This window comes from Strongylocentrotus purpuratus, unplaced genomic scaffold, assembly GCF_000002235.5.
Source record: "Strongylocentrotus purpuratus isolate Spur 01 unplaced genomic scaffold, Spur_5.0 spur5_scaffold_2, whole genome shotgun sequence".
Taxonomy (NCBI): Eukaryota; Metazoa; Echinodermata; class Echinoidea; order Camarodonta; family Strongylocentrotidae; genus Strongylocentrotus; species Strongylocentrotus purpuratus.
In genome coordinates this window covers 26089639-26108294 of record NW_022145605.1, presented here as the reverse complement: position 1 = coordinate 26108294, position 18656 = coordinate 26089639, and the positions used below count along the sequence as shown (strand labels likewise).

General features: G+C 35.9%; 2 protein-coding genes across 5 annotated transcripts; one reads left to right on the top strand and one right to left on the bottom strand.

Annotated features, from left to right (window-relative positions):
• Positions 1–594: 594 nt before the first annotated feature.
• Positions 595–8729, bottom strand: LOC577347 (prostaglandin reductase 2). The gene is made up of 7 exons (XM_030992094.1): positions 8625–8729; positions 7581–7699; positions 6656–6850; positions 5336–5506; positions 4703–4912; positions 3203–3415; positions 595–2372 (listed from the first exon to the last, which is right to left on the bottom strand). Exons 1-7 carry the CDS (start codon positions 8671–8673, stop codon positions 2265–2267), a joined length of 1065 nt encoding a protein of 354 aa, XP_030847954.1. The 5' UTR covers positions 8674–8729; the 3' UTR covers positions 595–2264.
• A 50-nt stretch (positions 8730–8779) lies between these two features.
• Positions 8780–15273, top strand: LOC105446953. Of its 4 annotated transcripts, XM_030992093.1 has the most exons (7): positions 8780–8968; positions 9685–9781; positions 10090–10203; positions 12161–12231; positions 13068–13203; positions 14354–14633; positions 14793–15273. In XM_030992093.1, the coding sequence occupies exons 1-7, from the start codon at positions 8872–8874 to the stop codon at positions 14988–14990; spliced, it is 993 nt and encodes a 330-aa protein (XP_030847953.1). In that variant the 5' UTR covers positions 8780–8871; the 3' UTR covers positions 14991–15273. The 4 variants fall into 4 exon arrangements, with proteins under 4 accessions (XP_030847953.1, XP_030847952.1, XP_030847951.1 ...); XM_030992092.1 differs by having other exon boundaries at positions 9691–9781; positions 14354–15273; XM_030992091.1 differs by having other exon boundaries at positions 14357–15273.
• The last annotated feature ends 3383 nt before the right edge of the window (positions 15274–18656 follow it).

Genomic DNA, 18656 nt, shown 5'->3' with positions numbered 1-18656 from the left:
TCTCTCTCTCTCTCTCTCACATGGTGCAACGGCAAACCTACTGTATATTTAATTGTAGTCTTAATAACTCAATAACTAATTATAGTTATCTTTGCCATGATGGATAAATCTTGAAGTAATTTTGTTTCTTTAAGTGCCTATATATTAAAACATGCATATGTGTGTGGGTGTTTGAGCGTGTGTGTGTGTGTGAATTCCACAGTTTAAAGTAAACAAAGAGCACAAAGACACACAAGTATTATTACGATTATCACACTGATTTTACTAGTTCAATCAAAATAAATATAAAAATTTCAGTTTGGTATATATGTTTCTTTTAAAATAATCATAAATCTATAATCATTTACTATTATTATACATATTATACATTAACAATTATAATAAAGACCTGGGGTATTGCAGTACAAATCAGCATAATTCTAAATCTTATTACAGGGTTTTAAAAGTACTTGATAAGGTTGCAACCTTATTCAATTTATAGTCTGTATATAAATTTGAAGCATTACCAAAATCATATTTAACTCATATGAACATGGTCACTACACTCTTGAGTGATTGTCATTATTGATAATGATAATAATAATAAATTGATTCTTTTATAGCGCTATATCCAATTTAGAACTGATCAAAGTGCTTTACAAAACAAATAATATGATAGAAAATGTAATGCACTCAATTACAATGTAAATAGGTGTGTTTTAAGATGCTTCTTAAATAATTCAACTGACATACTACAGCGTCATGCACAAGGTAACCTATTGATTTCATTGTCTGAAGAGACTATATTCAAATCATTCAGGAAGGCATATTCTCATGAATATTCATGAATTATATTGCTATGTGACGTTGGCACTTTTAAAAACTGTAACTGATCCAGACTTTGTATTTCACGATTGACAGGTCTCCGGAGATGCTTATGAGAACCGGTATGTTCATGGCATTTCAAGGCATTCCTGTGAGAATTATTTATAATCTTTTCCCCATCGTTAGTATATCAACATGCAAGTTGACATTTAAACCAATCATAAAATTAACTCTTTTCTTCGGCAAGAAAATATAAATAAAGATATACAGTGTATCATCAAGAGTGGTAAAATCAAGCAGTTGGTGTTTAACTGGTGCAGATTAACTACAAACGTTTCCAGATATTCTTCAAAATTATTACAAAGTACATAGAAGTAATTGGGACATCTTTTAGCTGCCAACTACCAATAAATCATAAATTCATCAACAAAAGTTTATTGGGGCAAAAAATGTGTTATTGATTAATCTCATATAACATTATATTGGGGCGAGTACTGCTTTAGTAAATTACATGTGTTATATAAATGTATGACTGAAGAGCTTGGGACCTCTAAGTGTCAGTAAATATGCCTACACAAACTAAAAATAAGTTGAGGCAATTTTTTCACATAATCCATTACAAATACTTTATAAAAATTGTGAGAAGGAAGACATCATTATACATATATATATATATATATATATATATATATATATATATACAGTATATACACACATCTATGAGTGAAAATGAGAGAATAATGGTTGTGTAACTTACATCAACGTTCCCTTTTTGGAAATGTTTGCAATATATATGTGGGTATGTGTTTGTGTGTGCGTTTGCTGACAATAATCCAGCCCATTGGGAAGATACATTTTTTTTAAACGGGGGGTATATAACAAATCTTCACAAGGATCAGAATTACAAAACTAATAATAAGCACTGAAGCCTTAATGTAGTCAACCTCAATGTGCAGATTTCAATGCCTTTGTCTCTACCCAAGATAAGACTACTAAAAAACCACAAACTTTCATGACGTGGAAATTTCACAATTTGTAAAAGACAACAATTTCCACAGCAAGGAACTTTGTGAATCGCAACAAAATTAAAAAAGGCAAATCTGGACCAATCACAAATTTTCAAAAATTTTAGGCATGTAAAATTTCAGATTTTACAGTAATTAATAATTGTCATAGATTATTAGTTGGATAAAATAAACAGTAAAATACAAGATACGGAGCCTTATATTTCAAAAGCCTTGGTCCCCATAAATCATTTAATTTTACTACATGAAGAATGCATGATGATCAAACGTAGACACATTACTAAATAAAGATTTTATTGCAAATAATTTACATCACATATGAGAAATCAAAATTTCTTGTATTGAGGTAGTCCATGTAAAATTGAAAGGTGTCAGGGCCTGAAAGGTGGCACCCCCGATACCCTGATGACATAGTATCCCCACTGATGTGCATCTCTATGGGTCTGCTACATGGACGATCTGTTTACCTACATTGCCACCTGACATCATAGATACAAATGCTGCTCCTGTATTCTCTAGTCCTTCAGTCACTGTCTCTTTCACCTATTAAACAAGAAGTAAAACAGATATATTAATTTTTTACTGAAGAAAAGTAGTATTCCTGTTTTAAGTATTCAAGAATTTCTAGAAAAGCTAATCTTTGCTCAAGCTGGTTGAATGGGCTAGTGCGTCTGAGAGTACATTGTTTCTCACCTGCTCTACCTTTAAGTGTTCAAGATTCTCTGGAAAACACAATCTTTGCTCAAGTTAGATGAACAGGCTAATGGTGCTTCTCATGGTACTTTAATCTCAACCGATGTTGTAATATTCTTAACTTCAAGTGTTCAAGAATCTCTGTAAAAAATAATATTTGCTCAAGCTAGATGAATGGGCTTATAGTGGTTCTCAGAGGACTTTGAACCTCAACTGCTTAACAAAAGCAGAACTGTTTGATTTTACACACCAAATGCAAACACTGAAGCCTTTAAATCTGCTATGTTTACTTTTGTAGAATAGAAATATATATGAGGAAACCAACAGCGTAGATTTTTTTTCTTCATTTTGAAAGTTTTAAAAAGGTTAACTGTGCAAATCTTTTATTGAATTATATGAAAGACATAAATTTCAACAATATGAAATAACACAATTGTTGTTTTTGTCTGTTACAGGAGAGATTCCTTTTGTTTATTTTACATTGTTCACCAAATTCATTTGGCAAGCACATACACAAAACATGTGACTAATTTTGCTTTTGATTGTTTACAATGCAAACAACAATAATTTGAAATGATCTATCAACAACTGTATCCTATTACCTTAAAGTTGGAATCATACCTTAAAAAATCCAAGATTCAAAGCAAACTTGGAAGAAATTGTTCGAATGAGTCACAAACCTTAAATTTTCCTTCCCGAATCCATGTTGCAAGTTGAACCAATCCCTCTGGAAATTCCTCTGCATAGGTCAGGACCACGAATCGCTCCCTTTTAATGTTGAAATCTTTGACTCTCTGGGCTATATTATCCGCTAACAGAGGTGGATAGTCACGGTGTAGGTTGTTGTACATTGAAATCTGCCCACACAGAATGATATTGCTGTCTTTATTCATCTGCAGAAAATGAAAGCAATCATTGGTTGTTATTTTTTTTTACATGACTGCTAAGAAAGCATAAACGCTTGTAAGTAAGCAACCAGACAGTTGACGGCTTTAGGTCCTCTCCGAGGGACCTGGTAATAAGGATTAATGCCTTACCAAAGGGCACTAGTGCATCGACTTGGTTTCAAACCCGGGTCACCGGATTACGAGGCCACTGCTCTACCGACAGAGCTATTGCGCCTCCTCTGAGCTTTCGCGCCTCATGCATATAGTTGTTGCTGATTTATTTTTGGCGTTCAGTCGAATTTGACTTCCGGTATTCATGCCTAGTCTAGTTCTTTAGCTTAATCAGTCGAGGTGGTTGAGTCGGAAAAGTTCCTAGCTTGGAAAATCTGTGAGCATGTGCTTTGCTGGTCTCCTGCTCAGGATGTATCGTCCCAGCAAACCCTGCTAGGTACATTGAGCATGCTTATCAATCCTTCGGATCTAGGCCACTCAGATACACAGTGTACTGCTATAGCAAATCAAGCATAGACGATCACAGTGGCCTTTCAATGATCTCTATGTATCATTGTCAGGACACTCTGCTCTTCTTATTTTATTTCAAACATCAGACTCTTTCAGTAGGCCTCCTGACCTGTCTGTACCACTAAATTAAACTTCAGAAAAATCTTGAAAATAGGAAACGTCCATTAATTGATCCTCACTAAACTTTTGAACAGTTGTTGGACCCTGAATATGACAAATACTGATCCTTTTTGCTAAAAAAGTGACCAATACAATAAAAACGTTGTCATTGAGGTCTGTGAGACTGATCATTTTGGAATCAGCGCAAAATCTTAGCAAGGATCCATCTATTAAATCTTTCCAATCATAAATTATGACTGAATTAAATAGAGTCAAAATCTTTAGCAACGCTAAAATTACATTTTTTTGCACAGAATCACGCAAATGTTGAAAATGGCCAAAATGGCAGGAGTGGTCAAAATGGTGTAAATTCACTGAATGGGATGGATTTTCCGGAATCAGCATTTATGTCTACACAGAATTTCGGTGTCAAATCGATATATCCATTAATCTTTGGAAATAAGAACCCTATTTCGATTTTGCAATTATGAACCCCCTGGTATGGGAAATTTGTGTTTCTGAATTACAAAATCTTTGGAAATATGAACCTTCGGATAATAATTCTTTGGCAAAACCAGTGCCTCGATCCCTTACGATTGGGTGTATAGTTCTACGTGGGTTCTTTAGCAAGCAGAACAGTCCAAAGCATGAGATAGCTTGCTATCATCTCACCTTCATGATAACTGTATCACTGATCTCTCCTCCCACATTATCAAAGTAGATATCTACTCCAGCAGGGCATGCAGCCTTGAGTCGCTCCTCCACGTTCTGGGTCTTGTAGTTGATAGCGACATCAAACCCCAACTCCTCCGTCAGCATACTGCACTTCGCATCGGTACCACAGATCCCAACAACATGGCCACATCCCAAGATCCTTGCTATCTAAAAGAAAATAGTAACATGGTAATGATTTCATGAAAAGGATCGACTTCTTCACTAATTTGGTTCAGAATGCAAGAAAGAAAAATGTCCCTGAAACTTTAAAGGAAAATACCCAGTTAGTAAATAAAATGAATAGTATTAGTTTCAACATTAAAATATTCACAATTTTACTGTTGTCATCAAATTTTCTGACATTATGGAACTTGAGATAATTGTTTATAAATACTTGAGCTTTTCTTTTAACAAATACTTCTGGTTCTAAATTTAACCTCAGGTACCACTTTTAACCCTGGTTTGATTATCAAAACAGATAGTCTAACTTTACTGACCTGCCCAGCTAAGGATTCAAATACTCGACCTGCATAGCTAAATACAAAGATTCAATTAGTTCCAGGAACCACATGAAATGGTCTTACTACTGACCTGTCCAGCTAAGGATCCACATGCTCCAGCAGCACCACTAATGACCATAGTTTGATTGGTTCCAGGAACTACACCACCTTTATGCTTGATGCCTAGGAGTGATGTAAGACCTGGCATTCCAATGGCTCCTACAGCCAAAGAGTAATGGTCTCCAACCAAAGATTTCTCCACCTGTGAAAAACAAAACAAAAAACAATAATATTATTTTTATGAGAACTTGTTGTTGGGTGACCAGTAATATGACATAATGAAAAAGAAGGCTAAAGATAGAGAGGGACAGATAAAGAACAAAAGATGGCTCTCCTCCACCTCTTCCTCCTCCTCCTCCTCTTCCCCTAGTTCTTCTAATTCTTCTTTTTCTTCTCTATCTTCTTCTGCTGCTGCTACCACTACCACCGCCACCAATATCACTACTTCTACTATTAAAAAAAACACATTAATCATAATAATAACAATGATAATAATAATGATAATAATAACAATAACAATAACAATAACAATAACAATAACAATAACAATAATAATAATAATAACAATAACAATAATAATAATGATAATACTACTAATAATAAAATTAACAATAATAATAATAATGATGATAATAATAATAAAAATAATGAAACAAGTGCTATTTAAATGGTACTTATTCAGTTTCAACTGGACACTTGCAGCAAAACAGCCTTGTACTAAAAAAATTATCCAATAATGTCTTCTACTTCTACCATGCACCACTGCTACTCTTACAACTTATCATGGATTGAGATCTGCTAATTATGCCAGGGTAATAAGGGACATTATATTAAGTACAGCCTATCATCTGTTTGGAGCCAGAAGTGCATTAACTCCTATACTTAACACAGAGTTAATGCCCTCCTGGCTCCAAACAGACGATGTTTGTAGCATAGCTGTATTTTATACACACAGTCAAATCTGTCTTAGTGGCTACCTCTCTAAAAAGCAGGCAAACAAATATTTAAACAATTTCGGGGGCTATACTTTTCAAGCTTGCTTGCATGAAAATGACACTATTTAATTTGTTTTGCACTGAACTCTATGCAATTTTTTGGGGGCTCTTTTATGACTTTCGGGGGCTCTTTTTGGTATTTCGGGGGCTACTTCGCCCCGAGCCCCCATCTATTTTTGTCCATGCTATAAAGGCCACCTGTCTGTAGTGGCCCAGCATTTTGTCTTCCTTGAAAAAGAAATGTGTGTTGTAGAACCTGTCTAGAAAGGTTACCTGTCGGGGGCCACTTTTTTCTGTTTCCCTTAAAGGTGGCCTTTATAGAGAGGTTGAGTATAAGTGAATGAATCTGTTTTTACCTTTGAGAAGTATTGATTGACTTCAACTTGACTGTAGAGTTGCCATGGTAGATTGAATGATTGGATGATGTCACCAGGTTGATAACAATCATGTTTACTCTCGAGTACCAGTGCTACCCCGCCCCCATCTACGGTGTGACCAACCTTCCATGGCAGCATGTAAGCAGCTCTTGTCTTTTCATTCAACCGACTTCTCTGTCATAATAAATAAAATAACATGGGGCTGTATTATGAAAACTACCGGTACATCATTTTTTTTTTATACTTAAGTTAGTAAAATTATGTAAACTGTCATGACGAATTGAAATTGTGAAAATAAACACTTAAAGATAAACTCCAGTACTGGTAAAAAAAAAAAATTAATTCTCACAGAATCAAACGAAACTTACACTGAATGTTCAAGAATACAAATAAATGACATGTGCCAAACAATGTTGGAAGAAAATGTATACTGGCTGAGTAATGAGCATAGAAAGACAAGGAAATCAAGGTAGTACCAGCCCCGACACCATGTGTGTTGTCCCATATATAGCTTTCTATGTGAGTGCTTGTTACTTTACCAAGACTCGGTCAAATTTATTATGATTTTGATGACTCCAGAACCTTGCAGTGCACACCAATACTTACATGCTACATGATCAACTGTTTCTGATCCTTTCACACCTTTTCTTTCACAATGCAATCACATTACCAGTACTAAAGTTTATCTTTAAGTTACAGCAGTATGATCTTATATAGTAAAATATACGTCAAGTGTCATAAATAGATTGAAATTGGGGAGGGGTGATTTTCAAGGGGGTAATCGTCCATGTGGGGAAATCGTCCTCCGGGTTGGTTGTCCTCGGGGGGGGGGGGGGGGGGGGGGGGTGGGGGCTAATTGCCCGGGGAGTAATTGTCCTAGAACCCATTGGAGCGTGTGTCCTACCATGTATGGGTCCACTGAAAGGCACAGAGTTTTCACCAAGAGTTTGCCATCTGGAAGATCAGTCGGGTATGGACATTCTTCTGTCGCAAAGTTCTCTACTGCTGTCACACCACTGTCCCCTGTAGTAGGAAGAGAAGGACAAGAAAAGGAGAATGAACAGTCTTTATAATCCTAGCAAAAAACTATGTAAAAACATACATGTACATATATCATCAGACTCAAGACAGGGATTCCATGAGCCACCGCTACTCTGCTTTGTGCACCCTAGCATAAGTAATAACAGTTATTGTTCATGCCCATTGCACCGTGCTGAGTGCTTTGGCAGCGCGTGCATCAGATTATCGGCTTTGGATTACGTGTCTTTGTATACAACAGTCAGATTGGATTTTCTTGAGTAGACCTAGATCTAATTCAGCAATTTATTTTTTGTAAAGATTTAAATAACACGCACTTAAACCAACCCTAAAATTAGCTTGGCACACAGGAGATTTGTGGCTGGCACAATAGGGATTAGCACTGTACGTGGCATTGTTGGTATGCAGCTTAAAGTCACTGAGTAGTCGGCTCTCATGGGGAATTCGACACCGTTCGGGTGTTTACCCAATAACAGGTGTTGTCAATCACCAGGGTTAGCCTTGAGTTTTATGACCATTGGACCTTATGTAATGCCTTGATTTGCCCGAAGACTCTCGAGCTCTCCGAGAGATTAGGGGGTAATTCTTGACTGGACTATGGGTTTGCTGTGTGCAAATTTGTACCCCCATTAATGGTATTTCCACCAAGTCTGGTGTCAGCGAATTATGGCCTTCTGCACATGGAAACTGGCGATCCACTCCCTTTAAGAGTTGATCCGCAGCCAATTTTGAAAAAGTCCCCCCAAAATGGAATCTCAGAATCTCAGAATTGGTGTCCAGACATCGCTTAAGCACTAGATCTACGTCTAGAAATAAATATTAATGGCAAATAAAACTAGGTCTAAATCACTCTTTGACTTTAGAAGCTCTTAGATTTAGACAAGTTAACAGCTCGTTTTAGACTACTTACCTGGACGTGAACGAAGAGTAACCCTTTTATTTGACTTTGAGACCTGCATGACTGGATTCCCCAATATATCTATCTAAAGTTCGAGCTGTAGAAAAGTAATCGAAATTGCCTGGCGCTCCACAGGTAACAGCGTACCAATATGCTGGCCAACGTGCAACGCCAGCGAAGCTCAGCTAGCTGGCCTCGCTCGCGGGGCGCCCGCGGCGGAGCTAGCTAGCTAGCTGACGGAGACTTGTGCCAATCCAAGATGTCAGCCCACATGGACCACAAGACTTCGTCATCTTCGGAAGATGGTATTGAAAAGCAGCGCTTAGTGGATGCTGATTGGAACCATAATAGTAGAGGTGAGAGGTGATATGTATTGGAAGCTATTAGACTTCAATTTTAAGTACGTTCCTCAAGAGAACAGCTCTTATTAAAACCGAAATTTTAACCTATAATTTGTGTGTGGTCCCAGTCGTTGAAATTTGTGTCGGCTAGCTAGTTAATCATTCAATAGACCCTATTTCCCCAAAAAACAAAGAAATAATACACTTTTTCACAGGTTTCACGACAAACCGCTGCACAATACAGTTGCATATCATGTAGAGTACCGATGGCGCGCTTGTGTGAAGTTAGCGACTGTAATCCTAGATCCTCATTAAATTCATGTGAGTATTCATCATGACGGTCGCTAACTTCACGTGCGCCTGCACCCCACTGTCGGTACATTGCCGTGAATTCTGTGAGAAGGTGTATATTATGACTTATGAGTCTTCTTTTTAAGGAAAAATACTCAAATAAAGATAAGAAAATTGACACGAAACAGCTAGGTAACAAACATAACAACTTTAAAATCATGACCATTATTTGAACAAAGATTCAGTTGATTTTTGGTTTGTTTAGTCTAAGTAGAATATCTCCACGCCGGAGTTACGGGTCAAAGTCTGGATATGATTCTGAATTAGAAAAAAAGGAGAATACCGGTAATTAATGCTGCTACACTCTACCTTTATTGGTCTGTTTAACAGCCTGACCATGATTCATGTTGACACAAGCATATTTAATTATTTTTCTTCAGATGCAGTTAAAGGCAGAGCAACTCAGACAGACAAGTCAGACAAAAATAGCAGGACAAGGCATTTGATCATGTCTGAGGTCAAGAAACCAAGTATCAGGTACATCTAGTATTTTAGTTGTATGTAGTACCATAGACCTACTAAGGAGAATAATTGTCTGATTATAGGCAGAGACTTGTGTGTCCAAATTTTGTAGATGTAGAAAGATGTCAGCTATTTGTTAATGTAGTGGCTTTTACTGAACATGGCTCGCTGTTGACCACTGTACATACATTAACTCTAACTGCCTGAATATTTGTACATATTAAACCTCTCTCTCTCTTTTCTCATTCATTTGTAAATGTTCTCAAAGTTTATACTGAGGTTAATAACTAATATACTCATTTGATTTCTTTGGTATTCTGTAGGGAGATGATATATCAAGAGTCATATGACCAGTTGAATGAGGATCACAAGAATATGAAAGCTACACCAGAATTCAAGAGTTTTTTGGCCAAGAAACTTTCAAGTGCATTAGATGGGTAAGTACTATTTGACATCAGACCAATTTACATTTCAGTCCAAACATTGTTATGTCACGGTGGAAGTACCAGAGTACCGGAGTGTTGGCTCAGTCAGTAGAGCGTCTGCCTCACAACCGGGAGGTTGTGGGTTCGAACCCCGGTCGCGTCATACCAGAAGACGTTAAAAGACGGGAGTTGCTGCTACCTTGTTTGGCGTTCAACAATATGGGATAGAGCAATGTCGATCTAGCGCTGCTCAGTGGCTGCCGGGCTCACGATCAATTAGGCAAAAATAATTTCCGTTTCGGTTTAATAAAATTTGGAGTAGACTATTAGGCTATTATTATTATTATTATTATTAAGTAGACAAAACAGTTGCATATTGCAAAATGATAAATTGTGCTTGCATGAAATGTTCATGAATTTCGCGAGTGGTTGAGGTTCATGCCAAAGTTCATGCCACGAAAATGGCAATACACACATGACACAACAGCAGATTTTTGCAATTTGCGAAAGTTTCTTGGCAGATATGGCTGTTGTTAACATGTCGTGAAGGTTTCTGATTTAAAGTAATTTCTAATCAAAGTCCAGTTTGAAACAAAGAATTATTTTAAAATTACTCTTGTTTGTCTTCAAAATAATCAATAATCAAGCTCCACAATATTTAGAAACCTGTTTGAATTTATATACACCGGCCTGCATTAAGGTCAGCCAGTGATCCTCTCCGTCTCACATATTCAGTTACCCGCAAATTAGCCCGCGATAGGACATTTACTGTATCTGCTTCAAAATACTGGAATGATCTACCAATTAGAATTAGGCAGTCTACATCAGTTATTACCTTCAGAAAGGCCTTAAAAACACATCTTTTTTGCAGTTTGTAGTTGTTAGACTGTTTTCTTGTTCATGTATTTATGTAATTTTCATTTTCATTTACTGTATAAGCGCATTGGGCCTTATAGGAAAAGCGTGGTATAAGTAAACATGATAATGATAATTTTGATGTAGTGATGTCAGTGATAATGCGATGTTTGTATCGTAATGAACAGGCCCGAGAAAAAGACGTATTAGAGAAACCAACAAGTACACATACAAATGTGCGTTAAGCGTAGAAATATGAAATGTGTTTAATGGTGAGTATTGGGTGCATAATACATATTTTAAAAAATTGAAAATACTTGTTTCAAATCACCCCGATGACCCGAAACTTGCTTGAAATTTGTCCAGTTTAGCAACCATTAAAGGTAATACAAAGTTTTGGTATGGGATCATAAATTTGGTTCAAATGAATATATTGGAAGCATATGCGATCCAACAAAATCCTGTGATCATTGTCGCGGTTGAAATAGAGTCTTAAGTTATGAAATTGTAAATAATAAACTCTTTATGTTGTATAGCTCCCTCTCATGGTCAAGATATTAAATAAGCTATAAAACAATGTTTCTTGACTAAAATCAACCGATTAGCTATTCCCGTTTTTACATTATGTATCACAACTACATATTCTGAAATTTTCATGGTCGCAGCTACCATAGTACGGCCGTAGGCGCTATTTAAAATTTATCAAAATTTACCAGGAGCACCGGTAAATATTTATATTAAATTTTTCTCGAAAGCAGTAGTGTTTTAGGGGCAAAATTTTCTAGTGCTTATAATACATTCCCAGGGGCATCCAAATATATCAAAATTGTAAAGAATCACTATCCACCCAATTTTCGAAATTTCCCAAAACTTTGTATTACCTTTAATGCAAGTTTGTTTGTATTTATGGAGAAGACTTCATACATGTACAGTATATGTTGGATAGAATTCCTATACCTTTTTGCCATGTAGTGGTCTGCCAGGATAGTTTGCTTCTATTCTACCTTCGTCTTTTCTAACAGGAATGTGTAGATGCAAAGTCTTGACAGGTGACATTATGAAATCTGTTTGATTGGTCTTTTTCTTCTTTTTATCTTACTCAATTTACATACAGAAAACTTAAGATGACTGTGCCAGAAAAGGAAAAGACATTTAATGATGAAAACTCCAAAAAGAATGAGGAAGGTAAACATATCCTGATATGTTTCTTTGTTTAGATTTTAAAGAAAGCAGTTTTTCTCTTTTGAGCCATTTTTACAAAATTAATTCAATTTGATTACATGCTTGTTCTATGTTACCCCTGCATAACAGCTAGTATTTATTCTATTTTGTCTTCATCTTGAATTGTTATATGAAATAGCTTTTTCATCATCATGTGCTAGGGAAGGGCAAGGAGGTAAAATACAAAAGTTTGGAAAAGTGAATGGTATTCCTACTTTATTGCTCTGGTTAAAAAAAATGCTGGGGTTACATTTTTAAAGTGAGATTACTAATTTTTATATATTTTTATCCGGGACACCCCCCCCCCCACAAAAAAAAATGATAGAAAAAATGAATAAGAACAGGGCACTAATTTTAACAAAGGGAGCCAATGGATAGGGAGTACCTGTAAATTACATGTTTACCAAACTACCATCAATATGTAAACTTTTTGGTTTGTGTATTTTGGCAAAAGTTGTGCTTGAGCATTTCCAGTCCCACACTGCTGTCATTCTCATGAGCATCTAAATATGAGCATCTAAATATGATATTGAATGTATTATTATCTAAGTATTGCCAACTTTGTAAAGCGCTTAGAAACATTGTAATAAGCGCTATAGAAATATAATGTATTATTATTATTATTACTATCTGTGTCTTTATTTCTATTCCTTTTAATAGTAAAGATATTGCACACTCAAATATTCATTGAAAGTTCCACAGTTGGATAATACAGTTCAAGCAGGTTTTATAACATTCAGACATTCTTTATGTGATAGCACACAAGTTAATCCAAACTCTTCCTCTGTTTTTTCGCCCAGATACTTTCAGGTTGTTTTCCTCTTCCTGCTGTGCTCCTAATCTCAATACTCCTGAATCAGCACCTCATGTGAAGAGGAAGAGACCTCGTATCAGACGGAACACAAAGAAGCTTTCCCAAGACAACTATGATGACAGGTGATTTAATAACTCTCTACCTTCATTTCTGTATTGTTTTGTGCAGCCTGTTAGCCATTATAGGTGGTCATTATATCACAAATTTAAAATCTAAAGTAATTTTTTTACAGATCCAATTATTATCATTACTCTTTATTACTGTTACAGGCCTGATAAAAACCCGATTTAAATCGGTTTCCCGATTTTTTCCTGATTTTTTTTTCTTCTTCACGATTTAAAAAAAAAAAAAAATCCAGATTTTTTTAAATTTAAAAAAAAAATTTTACCAATTTTTTTTCTTCCCTATTTTGTCCTGATTTTCCTGATTTCCCTCTTATTTTCTCTATTCTTCCCTATTTTCTTACACGAAAGGGGGGAATGTTAGATGTCATTTTTTTCCCCGCGAATCCTCTTTTTTTTTTACTCAAGGGGGGCGTGGTTGAGGGGAAAACGAAAAACCTTTTTTTTTTTAGTGCTCACTATCACCCCTGTGTTATTATCATTATTATAATAAGTCGGTGGGGATATAGTAACGCTGCCGACTGTCCGTGCTTCCTTCCGTCCGTTCGTAACAAATTTGGTTTCCAATCGATAACTTCAGTAATGTTTGATGGACTTTAATGAAATTTGATATGATGGTACATGATATCAAAATACAGGGTAAGTTCGATTTCGGAGTATGTAGGTCAAACGTCATAGCTCATTAAATAAGCGAAGCTGGTTTCTGTTAGATAACTTTCGTAAGGTTTGACAGATTTTAATGAAATTTGATATGAAGGTTCATGGTATCAAAACACAGCATAAGTTCGATTTCAGAGTATGTAGGTCAGTGGTGAGAGGTCATAGCTCATTGAATATGCAAAAAAACCTAGTTATATATGTGAAAATATGGTTTATAACTTCCTTGCCTAGTAATATAATATTATAGTCTAATGGAGGTAACTTGTTCTAGCTTATATAGGCCATTTGTACCCTGCAAGGGGATGCTACACTTTGCGTTGACTTGTTATAAGTATTATTATTATTAATAGTAGTAGTAGTATTTGTACTAGTACATAAACTATTCATGTTTGGAAGTGCTTTATTTGCCAGACATGTGCTGTCCAAGAAATCATTGATAATTATTATTACCGGTATTAAATATATTTTTTCTCTTTTTCTCTCTCTACAGCAGTGATTCAGATGTTATAGATCAAAGACTAGCCGAAGCAGCTATTTCAGGAAATGAGATCCTAAGCTTCTCTGCATTATCAACTCCCACTGGTCACAATGCTGAAGAAGTACAATATAGCAGTAGTGATGACAGTGCTTCCCATCTGCAATCTAAGAGAACTAGAACAGTTGATGATGCTCTCATTAAAAAGGAAATTGGATTCAAGCATACGGAGGTTGGAGATGATGAGTTTTTGCAGGAGAATGTTAAAAAGAAGAACAAGAAAAAGAAGAAGAAGAAGAAGGAGGATACAAACGCAATTCATGATGATGGTCATGAGCAAGTGCAAGCAGAAAACTGTCTGACCCAAATAGTTAGCTCATCAGAGCTTCTAAAAGAGAATGAGCAAGATGATTTATCTGAGAAAAACATTCAAAAGAAGAAAAAGAAGAGGAAAAAGATGGATACAAATGCAATTGATGGTAATGATTATGAGCAGTTGAAAGGAGAGAGTTGTCTTACTCAAATGGTTAGCTCCACAGACGTTTTAAAGGGGAAAGATCGAGCCGATTCATCTGAGGAGATTGTTAAGAAGAATAAAAAGAAGATGAAAAAGAGAGTGGATACAAATGCAAGTAATGGAGATGATCATTAGCATGTCTAACTCGAAAACTGCCTGACCTAATCAGCTATCTGTAAAGAATGTTCGGATGAGAAAGATCAAGATAAATTATCTGAGGAGAATTTAAAGTAAATGAAAATAATAAAATGGATACAAATTCAATCATTCAAGATGATGAGCAAAGTGTCGTAGTCGAGTGGCTTAAGCACTAAACTTGAAATGCGAAGGTCGTGGTTCAATCCCCGACATGGCACTAATGTCCTTTGGCAAGGCATTAATCTTCATTTGCCACACTCGACCCAGGTGAGGCAAATGGGTACCTGGCAGGAATCAATTCCTTGAAATGCTGGAGCGCTGTAATGGCAGCTAGGCTAGAGCCGGGGTAATAATAAATGCGCCTCGGAATAGAATTTCTAGATAGACAGTGCTATAGAAATGCTTATTATTATTACTATTAAAATGAGCAAATCAAAGAAGAAACCTGTCCAGATTCAACTGATACTTCCTCTCCGCTCTCTCTCACATAGTGAATAATTAACAGGTTGACTTGCATTCTGTCTGCAGCCCTATAGAAAAGAATATAAAGAACAGGAAAAAGAAATGCAAGCCAGGGGGGTGTTTCACAAAGATTCTAAGTCAAACTTAACTCTAAGTTGGACTTAGATATTATGGAGAGCATGGGTGTCGATCCGTAACTGATACCTATTCATCAGGGGGGGATGATCTATTCATTCATCCCCCCCTGATGAATAGGTATTACGTAAGAATCGACACCCATGATGGAGAGCCATTTGTAGCCTTAAAATTAAATATATTCAAAAGCGAAAATTCAAGCATTTTAGACTTTTTATAAATTCCACATCAAGAACATGAAATCTCTTTGATAATAGGAAATATGAATGACTCGAATCAACATTTGATGCCTTTTAAAATAACTTTTACAAAATATTTTCATAGATGATAATGGCTTTCCATAAATTTTGAGTCCAACTTAGAGATAAGTTCAACTTAGGATCTTTGTGAAACACCCCCAAGGAGAAACCTTTGAGCAGAGTGTTGAGTAGAATCATTCAGCAGCTGGATCAAGTTTCATGAAACACTACCTCTCTGAAAAGTTAATTAACGTTTAGAAGAAGCATTAGGGATTGACAGAAAGATGAGGAGGTAGAATGAAAAGGAGAGGAGGAAAGAAGAGTTGAGACAAGGTTATATGAAGAAAGATTAAGAAGGATTGCTGCAATAGACCAGTTCACGGTTAGCGCATGTCCACAATGACCCCGATTATCCACACATCTTCAAAACATGAAGAGGTCCCACTTTGTACATTTTGAAATAATCACTCCTACAGCAATGGAGGTGCTACATAAAAAGCCTTCATTTCCCCTTTTCAAAGAATACTTCCACCTGTGTATCATGGAGTGCACTGCTTGTGCATAAATGAATAATGATTACATAACTTTCATTAGCATGTATCCATTATTTTGTCTCTGTGTATTTCACAATTTGGTCTGCAATGACCTTTATCTGCTCATGCTCAGACTACTATGAACTGGCTTATTGGTAGGTAACAAAATATGAAATGTATTCTGAAGATTTTGTATTAATTAATTTCTTTGTAAAAGAACAAGTACCGGTACATGTACACAAAAAAGGAACCTCTTTGTTTTCTAAAGTCACATGATGTTTGTTGTCTTAAGGATTTATATTGTCATAATTCTATATTCATTTCAAGGAACAAGGCGTGACTTATTGCTACAAATAAAGTATTAATGATTATCATGATGAAAATGATATAAAATGTATATGAACAGAACTTTGTTTGATTTATTTTCTTGTTTTTTTATAAAGTTGTCATTCTTACATTTTATCTCGTCGGGAAGAGAAAGGGAAGGCAATGATGAGATAGAAGGCTTGAGAGATAACCAACAAAGTGGATTAAGAAAAGATCAACACAAATTGTGAGAGCTACTGAGAGAGTGAGAGAGAGAGAGAGAGAGAGAGGGAGAAAAAGGGGGGGGGGGGTTGAGAGAAAGTGTGAAATGAGAGAGCATAAGACAAAAAAAGGGTCAGGTTATGAAGATGACAGAGAGCAACAGAGGAAAAGTCAAAACATAGAGATAAGGGAAAATGGCGAGTCAGCACATAGAAAAGGAGCGTGATTGAAACCCAGAAATTCATAAGCGAAATACGTGTACAAGCTTGTACACATGAAAAGAAGAGAAGAGATGGGGGAAAGTAGTGAGGAACAGAAAACGAGAAATAGTTGGTGGCGAAAGGTAGTGGAAACAAGGAATAAAACATAAGAGAAAATAATTTCATGTCAATTCAGTCTGAAAACTGTGACTAAGGAATTATTTCAATAATAGATGTACTTTTGATCAATAGGGCCTAAATCTATTATTTCATTTCATAGGATACAAAAGAAAAAAGTAATTTTCTCAACTTGTTTTGTATTTCTTGTTTGAAATTTTGTAATAAATTTTGATAAATGCCCCTTTCGTCAAAGCAAAACCATTTTCAATCGGTTTCTTCTTCCTTTCCATCTCGCACCTTTTATTCCAATCCCTCTTTCTTTCATCCCCACTCTCTTTCCCCACCATCTCTATCTCTCTCAATTGATCACTTTCCCTTTGTTTCAACAATCGGTCCTTTTCTCTCAGCAATTTCCCATCATCTCTCTGGTCAAACAATGTTCATAAAATATTCTTTATAACAGCTTCTCTCTCATGACAAAATGCACACAAACAAATCATACAAACATCAATGTATAAAAAAAAACTTTCTTTGAAGTAGATATGTATTTGTCTGTACAGTATGTACATAACCCATCAAATAGCAATTAGTAAAAATAGGATATAGGTCATTATCAAATATGTTATTTATAGTTTATAGCCAAAAGTATACAAAGATTCAGAGAACTGAACATGGAAGTGTCGGCCGCCATTACTAGGGGCCATCAATTATGCTAAAAAAATAGTTTTAAAGGTAAAGACCGGTAGTGGTAAAATTGCGGATCAAGGGTTTCGGGTGCAAAATATGCATTCAGTATTGTTTGTATATTGTCTTCAGAGATTTAGATGGCAATACTTAAAAATAAATTCGCAAAAAAACAGAAATATATGCTCAAATGTTCAATGTTGATATGCATTCACGATATCTATCCAGGCAGGATCGATATGATAATTTACCAATATATCAGTTAGTAGGAGGTTCTCAGCAAAATTTGTATCATCACATATTAGTCAAAACGTATTCTTTCACATGATTGGTGATAAGAGCTTCCATTTCATTTTTTGAGAGGGAGGTGTTTCCAAAACTGGTCTATACCTTTAATGTACCCACTTTAGTTCAGGGACAGCACTTGTCTGATTACATAAAACATTGAATCGTCTCTTGTTATGGCCTTGGATGGCCCCCAGTTATGGTGGACGAAGCGCTACAGAAAAATGGACACCCTATTCATTGGCCAGTATTTTCCCTTATGTTTCTGTCTTTTTTTCCTTGGGGTGAGGGTGGCTGACTGCATAATTCAATTTAAAAGGTGACATGTAAACAAACTGGGTATAATCCTGGGCCTAAGTAAATAATAATAATAATAATAATAGCTCACATTTATAATGCGCCTAATACTTTGTTTCTAGGCGCGGAACATATTATTATCGGATTCAGGCTTACCCGCAACACAATGTATGCACATTT